This window comes from Pseudonaja textilis, chromosome 5 (assembly GCF_049901715.1).
Source record: "Pseudonaja textilis isolate UNSWEBS1 chromosome 5, rPseTex1.2, whole genome shotgun sequence".
NCBI lineage: Eukaryota > Metazoa > Chordata > Lepidosauria > Squamata > Elapidae > Pseudonaja > Pseudonaja textilis.
In genome coordinates this window covers 57,860,371-57,871,556 of record NC_141994.1, presented here as the reverse complement: position 1 = coordinate 57,871,556, position 11,186 = coordinate 57,860,371, and the positions used below count along the sequence as shown (strand labels likewise).

Below are 11,186 nucleotides of genomic sequence, written 5' to 3'. Positions count from 1 at the left end.
AACAGTTTCTAGACTTTATTACCAAGCAATTTCTGCAACAGAAACATTTGCAATGGGAACAAAAGATGGTTATTACTTTTTCTTAGTGGAAAAAAAACATACCAAAGGCAATCAGGATATAATTATTACAGGTTATGTATCATCTGTAATAGGATAAGAATACAGAAGCATTATGAAAATAAGTCTATTGTAAAGGCACTTAGTGCAGAATAAATTTGTAGGAATTTGAGCTGTCCTGTCACAAGATGTTTTAAGGGGAACATGCCTGATCCTTCCGGAACTCAGCAAAGTCACACTGGCATATTTTTGTGAATCTTGTCCATAGTCTGCAATTCCAGCAAGTAAAAGCAATGCTTCCAGCAAAAATGTTTCCGTGAGGCAACCACAATCTTCCTTAAGCCTTGTTACCCTGAAAAGTTTCTTCATTGGGACATCATTTAGATGTAGAATGAATGAGCTGGAAGGTACCTTGGAGGTCTTCTAGTCTAGCCCCCTGCTCAAGCAGGAGAACCGCTATTATTTCAGATAAGTGACTGTCTAGAATCTTCTTAAAAACATCCAGTGATGGAGCATCCATGATTTCTGGAGGCAAGCTGTTCCACTGGTTAATTGTCCTCACTGGTAGGAAATTTCTCCTTAATTCCAGGTTGCTTCTCTCTTTGGTTAGTTTTCAACCATTGTTTCTTGTCCTGCCCTCTGGTGCTTTGGAGAGTAATTTTCTGCACAACAGTTTCCCTTGTTCTTATGCTAAACTGTAGGTAGAATAAACTGCAGGACATCTGCATTTATTAGGAGTTCTCTGAAAGTTATTCATAGATTCTTAGCTGAGGCCAGTCCTAACAATGCCTCCTTCTCTTCAAGCTGTTTCTCAGAGCTAAATAAGGACTAAGGAGCTTAAGTGCTTGTATTTGCAGCTAACCAGAAATGCAGATGCTTTAAAATCCTTCTTACACTTATCAGCGGCATATTTCAGCACAGGAAAGATTCCTATTCCCCCCCCCACACACACCAAATTGCATTTCGAAAGCAGGTTTATCATTGCAAAAGAAATTCAGGAAGACCTCTGTATAGGGATTAAATTAGAAACCAGGCAATTTTTTTCAGTAAGAGAAAACAAATCATTAAAATGAGTTAGTCTATTTTATGAAATGTTTAGTTGTGTTTGATAATGATAATAGTGCAATACAAAAACTCATTAACAAACACGGTGTCAAACTCAAGGCCTGCAGGCTAGATTCGGCCCATGGTGTGCTTAGATCTGGCCTGTGGGGCTGCTCTGGAAACAGTGAATGACTGGCCCACGGTGCATCTGCCAGTGAAAACAGAGCACGGGAAGGCTGGGCTCCATTTTCAGCCATGACGGTCTCCTGCTGCCCTCTGCCAGCAAAAATGGAGCTCAGGGAGGCCATAAGGCCTCCCTGGGCTCAGTTTTCACTGACAGAGGGTTGTAGGAGGCCATCACAGCCAGAAACGGAGCCTCAATGAGTGACGACAAGCTGGCCACACCCACCATGGCCACACACCTGTCCACACACACACACACACCAGCCCCCCAAGGTCAAATATAACCCTGATGTGGCCCTCAATGAAATCAAGTTTGACACCCCTGATCAAACAGAAAAGACATCTACCCAGCAGTTTTTGTGGGGGTTTCTTCAAGTAGGATATTATGTTGAACACTTTTCTTGTGCTTTCAAGTCAGTCTTGATTACTGGCAATTGTGTTGAAGCAATTTTCTTGGCCAGATTTTGGAAATGGTTTGGAAGCAACATTGTTTGTTTCCTAAGGCTCAGCAGGAATAAACAGCCTAAGGCACCCAGTTGGCTTTGTATGTAAGGTAGGGCTAAAACCCCCAGTCTCCTGGTTACTATCCTGATATCTTAACCACTACACCAAACTGGCTTTTCTAAACAGAATTAGCAAAAGAAAATAAATAAAGGAGAGAGATGGAGAGGGAACAGTAGAAAAGCAACATGAGCAAGGCAGCATTTACTGAACAGTAGAACATCCAATTTAAACATTTAAAAAGAAAAGTGTAGAGATCCCAAGAGACAGTATGTATAGGATGGCTTTATGCTACGAATATGAATAGAGCCCACATTTCCACCGAGACCATCAAAATAATGTTAAAGATCCTTTATAAGAAACCTTATAAAGTAGCTGTTATATACAGTTTTCTACACAAACATTTACAGAGTTAACCCTTAATCTTCAATTTTACACTAGAGTATCATGAGTTACATACATCCCATCAAATGGAAATGGGGGAAAAACATGTTTCAGTGTTCATTTAACAGTTGAAAATAAAAATGCTAAATGGTAGATGTAATATTTGGGAGAACTTCAATTAAGTTACATCTTATTTTATTCCCATTCCTGGTATAATATATATAGTTAAACCTCCTTGTTTAATGAAGATTTGTACAATAATGTGTGTCTACTTTCTGGGATTTGGCAAATTTTGCCAATGTTGTCTATGATGGGACAGTAATGTTATTACTGACTTGGGCCCAATCAGGAAATATGTCCAGTTGGAAGAGTTTAATTCCCCAAGTATTTATGGCCAATGTAACAATCACTAGTCCAATGATATTGACACCAAAGCCAGCTTTGATCTACAAATAAAAAGAAAAATCACAATAATGAGTATCAATTTGAATAAGGGTTTATAGTTCAAGCACACCAAGTCTGGATAGCTTCTGGAATTTTTTTCATAGACCAAATCCAGAGAGCATTTAGATCAGCTACTTAATTGGGTTAAATCATTTCCTTCTATTTCCAGATGTGTCCTTGTTCACTTTGCCAAACTACAACCAACAAGGCACTAACTAGGTTGAAATGACCCTAGCTCTATCTCTGATCTATCCATGTCAGTTTTTCTCAACCTTGGCATTTTTAAGATGGATGAACACATAAAGTTTTAAGGTTGTCAAGGTTGATAAACAGTAATCTATATTTTCTGTCTGAGATTTCCTTAATTCTAATCAAGACTTTTCCTCAACTGTTTTTGCCTTTGTAGCATTTTTGACACCATTCTTTGCGAGTTGGGGATGGTAGTAGTAATAATAGTGGTAGTGAAACCCATAATTTCAAACTATCCTAAATATAATTTGTACATACCATATCTTTGATTTTACAGTGCCCATAAGTGAAGACAATGGCATTTGGAGGGTTGCCCACTGGTATCATTACCGCAAAAGAGATGCACATGGTGACAGGGATCAGGGTGTACAGTGGGTTGATTTGGAGGCTTTCGGACTACAAAGAGAATGAGAAAGAGTAATTCTTTTGGTGATATGCATAACAAAACTGGAGAAACAATATTATTAGATCTAGGGTCATGGCTTAATATTAGACTACTAATATTAGACTACTACAGATTACAGGTTATCTTGATTCATTCACATTTTGTTTCAACCATAGAATAGAATGCAAGCCATTGGAGAAATATACTGAAGTGGTGCTGATAAAACTGAAATCCACATGTATTCAAATGATACTTCATGTAGAAAATATACTACAACCAATGGTCATGTATTTTAGCATCCAAGATTGGCTATAGTCTTGTCCCTCTACCTAGATTTTCTACCTCAATAAGTCATAGACAACATAGTTGTAGCATTATCTCTAGCAAACTGCAACGCTGCTAAACTGACAATGACTACACAGAGATGCCATCACACAAATGTCCCCATTACGTGTTTGTGTTCCAAGGTTTGATGCAAGTATATAAATTACAGCATTGATGAGGTGATAGCAACAGGATTGTGTCATCATTTTTCTCCTCTTTTGGTGGCATTTGGACTTCCTATCCCAGCTGACTTTATTTTTCTTTTTTAAAGCTTTTTATTAAGCATTACATAAGAAAGTGACTCATTGCCTTTCAAGTACAGCAACAATAATTGGTTCTTGCAAAGATTCCACCAGATTCTTCCAAAAATGAAAAGGGTGAGAATCTCCAGTTCACTGCTTTGTGTGGATATGTCCTTACTCAAAAAAACTGGCTAAGGTAATGAGGGATCCTTGATGCTCTCTAAACTTGGTTGTTTTCTTGCAAGATATTTCATTACTCAAACTAGATAACATCATCAGTGCTAATAGGGAGTGGGGTGTCTCTCATTTTATATTCTAGTGGATTGCCCTGTCAGTGTTGGCGAGAATGGTTTCGATGGTTCTTGAGTTGGGCTGTTTATGGTTAGCTTGTTTGGCAATTTCTTGATTGCAATATTGTGTACTCGATAATTGGTCTGATGTTAATCTTGGAGTTAATCTATGCTCATCTAGGTGTTGATTGCTGGTGAAGAGATGTTTTCGTCTTTTTGTTTCCATTTGAGCTTGATTGTCTCTTCTGAATTGTATATAGATATCAAGGTCCTTCTCCATTGTGTCTGCCTTCCTTTGGAACTTTATTCCTTTAGAAATTAGACTGACCCCCGCTATGATATGTTTTTGTAAAGCCCTGAAAATATGGTTTTCCCTGAGGAACCCAGAGTGGGATGGAGCCCATTAAATGGTTGATTTGAATGTATGTTGTCTCCGAGAAGGTGGGGGTGGAGGATATTATTTTATTATTTTTTTACTTTTTATTATTTTTATTTTTTCTATATTGTGTTTTTATTATCTGTAAGTCAACAAGATTTGCTGTGAACAAGCTGGCAGCTATATAAATTTTAAGAACTAACTAACTAACTAACTAACTAGCTAGCTAACTAGCAACCAAGCTCAGAGAGCACCAAGGACCTTTCATTTCAACTCTGAGCTACAAATATCCTCCTTTATTGGTAACCAAGGTAAGCTGGGTAATATAGGTTATTCTGGGAAGGTAGGAGGGGTAGTAGGAATAACCTTGTCTGTTTACTTTCTGATGTCTGTGTATTTTGTGACTAAAAGGTAAAGGTAAAGGTTCCCCTCGCATATATGTGCTAGTCATTTTCTGGTTCTAGGGGGCAGTGCTCATCTCTGTTACAAAGCCGAAGAGCCAGCGCTGTCCAAAGACATCTCCATGGTCATGTGCCCAGCATGACTAAATGCCAAAGGTGCATGGAACGCTGTTACCTTCCCACCAAAGTGACCCCTATTTTTCTACTTGCATTTTTACATGCTTTTGAAGTTAGCAGAAGCTGGGACAAGGAATGAGAGCTCACTCCATTACGTGGTGCTAGAGATTCGAACCGCTGAACTGCCAACCTTTCTGACTGACAAGCTCAGTGTCTTAGCTACTGAGCCACTGCATCCCTATTTTGTGACTAGTCCATGTAAAAAGGAAAACTGCCCTCTCCCGCTCTAAATGTGATCCTTATCTTAAAGGATTGCCTAACCTTCTTTTAATAAATCCAAAACTGTACTCACCATAGCACATAGAATTGGAAGGAAGATTGTTATGGTTGCAGGATTGCTAACAAACTCCGTTACCATGGACACCAGCAGGCAGGCCAGCAGACTGACTGCCCAGGATGGAAGGCTACTCAGGGACAACATTTGCCTCCCAATCCATGTCGAAAGTCCAGAGGTCTGAGGGGCAAAGAAAGGATAGGCAGGAAAAACAAACAGATTGTAGTTCTTGCAGTAGTTGCTCCAAGCATTAACCCCCAGTTCTGAAGGAATAAAAAAGTGGTTTTAATAGTGGTGGGATTCAATTTTTTTTACTACTGGTTCTGTGGGTGTGGCTTGGTGGGCATAGCAGGGGAAGGATACTGTAAAATCTGCAGTCAGAGGTGGTATTTGCCAGTTCTCCGAACCACTCAAAATTTCCGTTACTAGTTCTCCAGAACTGGTCAGAATCTGCTGAATACCACCTCTAGTTTTAACACTTCCACATACTGGCAGTTAGGTTGTTTGTGCAATGTGTGAATTCTCCTTGGCTTGCCTCAGCATCTACTCTCATTTATTGTCTTCCCTTGAGATTCTACTAAAAAGAAGTCTGGGAAAGATTTTATGAAGAAGTGAATCGACCATGTCTCTGTCTGCTTTATCCTTCTTCTAAAGACCTATTATGGTGCAGTGGTTAGAATGCAGTGTTGCAGGCTAACTTTGCCCACAGCCAGGAGTTCAATCCTGACTGGATTAAGGTTAACTCAGCCTTCCATCCTTCTGATAAAATGAGGACAGTAAAATGAGGACCCAGTTTTGTTAGGGACAATATGCCAACTTTGTAAACCACTTAGAGAGTGCTGTAAAGCACTATGAAGAGGTATGTAAGTCTAAGTGCTTTTGCTATTGCTAAAGAGAAGCAATTGAGAAAGGAGATGAAGTAAGCAATCACAGGAAAGAAGGATTCACTAGTGACTGGGAAGAATTCTGCTTAATAGGAAATGGTAGCACCATTTCTTACTAGAAAACATAAAAACATAGCTTTCCCCACAGTCCAAACTTACCTAAAGACAAAGAACATGCTACAGTCTAGTGCTCCCTGGCATTTCAGGATCACAAGCATCTTTTCAAATAAAAGAGATGAATTCTGTCTCTATTGCATATTTCTCAAAACTATGTTTATCATTGGAGAGTGGAGATCTGGTGACAGATTAGTTAGTGGTAAGGATAAATGTTAACAATGCAGTTATTTTAATTCCTCCAGTTCCAAAGATAGTCTGCAACGTACAACTATAATTGACTTCCAAAATGTTTGTTGCTAAGTGAGACAGTTGTTAGGTGAATTTTGCCTCATTTTAAAACCTTTCTTGCCATAGTCATTAAGTGAATCACTGCACTTGTTGAGCTAGTTACATGGTTGTTAAGTGAATCTGGCTTCCCCATTGACTTTGTTTATCAGAGGTTCACAAAAGGCAATCACATGATGCCAGGACATTGCAACCATCATAAATATAAACCAGTTGCCAAGCACCTAAATTTTGATCATATGACCATGGGGATGCTGCAGTGATCATGTGAAAACTTAGCACTTAGACTTATATACCGCTTTATAGTGCTTTACAGCCCTCTCTAGGTGGTTTACAGAGTCAGCATATTGCCCCCAACAATCTGGGTCCTCATTTTACCCACCTTGGAAGGATGGAAGGTTGAGTCAACCTTGAGCCTGGTGAGATTTGAACTGCAAAATTGCAGTCAGCCAGCAGTCAGCAAAAGTAGCCTACAGTACTGCACTCTAACCACTGTGCCACCATGGCTCAAAACTGGTCATAAGTCACTTTTTTCAGTACTGCTGTAGCTTTGAATGGTCACTCAGTTGAAGACTACCTGTACTAGTTGGCCCAAGTGATAATTAAACTGCAAACTTTTAAAAGAATCAGTTTCAGAGCAAATTATAAGTCCATTTTTGGAATAGTTGGGATATTGTAACACTTGGAAAGTGATTGTATCAGATCCCTGGAGGGATTCCATTTTCTGGTAGTCACCAGGCAAAGAATATGGGAAGGAAAAATTGAATTGATAAGGAGAAGTGGGTCAATCCTACCCTCTTTTGGATTGGGCTTTCACCCTGTTAACGTGCTTTGACCATGCATCAAGGAATGAAGCTACTAAGGGGGGAAAGTCCCTCACACTGGCAGCATTTTAGTTTTGGAAGCAGTGTAACACTTTCATCACACAGAGCAGTGTTTCTCAATCTTGGGAACTTGAAGATGTGTGGACTTCAACTCCCAGAATTCTGGTTGGCTGGGGAATTCTGGGAGTTGAAGTCCACACATCTTCAAGCTGCTAAGCTTGAGAAACACTGACATGGAGTGTTACCAGGGGTGAATCTCCTGAGGTTAATTATCTTACCTTGCATCCAGCTGCTAAAGCATAACCTCCTCCAACCAGAACTACTATCTCCCATGGCATTGTTTTCTCAAAGTCCTTCCAGGTAATTATGGACTCTCCGGAGTTAACATCCGTAGACTTACTAACATGACCTATGACAAAATAAAATACACTTGCTTTGTTTCAAAATCTTTTGCAGTTAGGAACTGCACAGTCTAGAAATGTCTACAAAGAAATACTTTTTCAGCAGAATCTGGAAAGCAGCAATTTCTAAGGTAAAATCTGACGCCTATTGTACATATTAGATGAATAAAACCAATGCAACTGGAAGCTATCAGGTTAAGAAAATCTAGTCTAAAGTAATACATAGGAAAAAAGAAGAGGTTTCTGTTGCAGAACCTCCCAGGTCCCTTCCAACTCTTCTCTTCCCTTCCCTTCTCTTCTCTTCTCTTCTCTTCTCTTCTCTTCTCTTCTCTTCTCTTCTCTTCTCTTCTCTTCCACTCCATTCTACCCCACCCCACCCCACCCCACCATACCCTACTCTACCCTATCCTATGTTTGGGGTGCTGACCTGGCAATTCAGTTCAATTTATTTATTTTTCAGTTCAAGTCATAGAGCAGCAGGTCACAATTAAAATAGCTATCTGAAAGCTGCAGTTTCCTTATCCTGCTTTTTGCCTTTGGCATTCACAAGCTAAGATCAGTTAGAATATCTGTAATTCCTAGCCTATGGCAAATCATAATTTGATCTGTTGTCCAGCTAAACATTCACCCCAAGGAGACAATCTGGGAAGTAACAGTATAATTGTGACCAACAATTGTGATGTGAATATGTGAACTCAGTTTTGGATACTGATACCAACTGAAATAAAATAACGTCAAATGTTGCTCCATATATAAGCCTTCATACCTTTCGTCTTTTTTCCAAAGCATGGCTTCTTTGCTGGAATCAAAAAGAGAAGAAAACCAAGGAAAACAGAGACAGTGGCATCTGTCCGATAGCCTTTCCTAGGAAAACCATGAAACAGTTTTACAATAGACACTGACTATAATCAGCACATAGATTCATTTTCTGATGCATGCCCTCTTTCCCCTCATTGGCTCCATGCACATGTCATTTATTTTATGAATCATGGTTTGTTAAACAAGCCATGGCATCCTGGTTTTTGCATAATTCCATGCTATAATGTCTGGATCCTCATTGTACCACACCCGAGTCAAGCTACGTCTTAGCACTGTGTGCAAATATTCGCAAGAACATTCTGTAATACTTACCAAGTCAGGCAATTTTATCTAGCATGGTACATAAATAATTTAAGGAACAAGAAAAGAGATAAGATAAGTGGAGGACTACTGATATTGTTCGGTATTATTGTCTCCACAGCCAATGAGTAACTGTGGGTGGTGGCTCCCAGAAGCAGACTACAGATCTTTCAAAGGAACATGGAGTAGTAGGGATGGGAACTTAATTACCCCCAAAATTTGGTGGAAGGCACATTCAGCTTAGTATGATTCTTCCAGGAAATTCCTAACTTGTGCTGCTGTTGATTTTCTCATTCAAAAAATGGAGAAATGAACAAGAAGATCCAAAGTTTATAACAGTACAGGTAGTCCTTGACTTATGACCACAGTGGAGCCCCACATTTTTGTTGGTAAATGAGACAGTGATTTTTTTGCCCCATTTTATTACCTTTCTTGTCACAGCTGTAAAGTGCATAACTGCAGTTTGTTAAGTTAGTCACACAGTGGTTAATTGAATCTGGCTTCCAAATTGACTTTGCTTGTGAGAAAGTGACCACATTTTCCTGGGACACAGCAACCGTCATAAATATGAATCAGTTCCCAAATTTTGATTACATGACCATGGGGATGCTGCAATGGTCATAAGTGTGAAAAACGGTCATGAGTAACTTTTTTCAGTGATGTTGTAACCATGAATGATCACTAAATAAATTGTTGTAAGCTGAGGTCATCACTTGAGACTTTCAAGAAGAGATTGGATTGCATTTGTCAGAAATGGTGTAGGGTCTCCTGCTTGGACTAGTCACTCGATGACCTATAAGGTCCCTTCCAACTCTGATTATCTGTTATCTGTACTTTATAGAGAAACTCAGCTGAGAATGGGAGCATCAGAAATATTGGGGATTATATGTATAGTTCACTATATTGTTATGTGATCGTATAATGGAAGAGTTCTGAAACTGAATCTAAACACAACCTCATGCACACATCCTCACACACACCTCAGAGCAATGATGAAGAGGACTGCTCTGAATTTATTATGCCATCATGTCTACATGTTACACAACTACTATGTCAGGAGAAGTTAGCAAGAAAAAGATCTCAAAACTAGCATTCCTAAAAAAATGTAGACTTAAAAATATTTCAATAAAAAAAGAAATGAAAAACAGTAGAAGACAGGGAAGAAAACTTTGAAGATCTGAACACACAGAAGGACATACACAGAAGATGAAAAATTGATTTAAACTGATTAAATTTTGAAAACAAAAACTCCACAATGATAGGGACAGTCAGATAGTGGTCTAATCTAGCTAAGAATCTTCTGTTAAGTCCAGCTAAGGGCCAAACTAAGCCATAATATAATGAGTTCTCTGATTTACAGTTCAGTTCTAGTCAGGAAGCCTAACATTGTGCTTCTAAGTACTGTAGATACTTACTGTTCAAAGAAGGAAGACCAGCCTGGAATAAACCCAGGCTCTCTTGTAAACCAGAGCAAAGTCATCAAAATGAAAAAGAATGCAGTCATCATCTCAGGATAGCTAGAAAGGAAATATTTATTTAAACTTTAAAAGAAGCTTTTAAAATAGAATCCCACAACCCAATACTTTGTTGATTAGTTCTATTCAGAATGTAGAAGGCTGTTCCTCCACGTTGATTTCATCCATGCTGTTTCTTGGATCTTGGTCCATTGATACATAATTGAGTGGTCTTTCTCAATCTGGCACTTCCAAATGTACTGAAACAGCAATAACTGGAACTTTCATCCAGCTATTGTGTGTGGAAACCATAGAAGTTCTAATAAATCTGGAAAATGAGAGATTGGTTCAGTGTAATACAATAAGCAAAAAGGGTACCCTTTTTCCTACCTAATATTTCCCAGCTTCTCGTATTCTTCTTGGATTCTCTTCTCAGACATTTCTTCCCTCTTGGTTTTCTTCTTCTTGCTTATTGAGCAGGTTTCCTTGAAACTGAAAATAAATAGGATATGGGAAAACAGAAGGAAGTTAGAGTATGAAACTGCAGCAAGATTTGCAGCAAATCCATATTGGCTTCGACAACCACACTCTGGGGAGAGCTGAATTCATGCCAGAAAAAAGTATTCAGTTTACCAACTGGGTTTGTTCCTCAATACTCATAAAAAGGAACTGAAGGAGGTCCTTCTGTGCAGATTTAGTTCATAAAGTATTTAAAGTCCTTTGTGGATTTTTCCCTGAAATGAAATGGATTCATACCATAATCATTTTGGA

At 39.0% G+C, this 11,186-nt stretch overlaps 1 protein-coding gene across 1 annotated transcript in view; it reads right to left on the bottom strand.

Annotated features, from left to right (window-relative positions):
* SLC13A4 (solute carrier family 13 member 4) overlaps nt 1-11,186 on the bottom strand; it is a 42,357-nt gene continuing 31,171 nt past the window's right edge. Inside the window, exons 10-16 of the mRNA XM_087934983.1 lie at nt 10,806-10,907; nt 10,377-10,478; nt 8,609-8,706; nt 7,720-7,850; nt 5,350-5,511; nt 3,121-3,258; nt 1-2,615 (exon numbers count right to left, since the gene is read on the bottom strand). Of these exons, the coding sequence (XP_087791109.1) occupies nt 2,475-2,615; nt 3,121-3,258; nt 5,350-5,511; nt 7,720-7,850; nt 8,609-8,706; nt 10,377-10,478; nt 10,806-10,907 (874 nt within the window). The 3' untranslated portion in view covers nt 1-2,474. The remainder of the gene's footprint in view (nt 2,616-3,120; nt 3,259-5,349; nt 5,512-7,719; nt 7,851-8,608; nt 8,707-10,376; nt 10,479-10,805; nt 10,908-11,186) is intronic.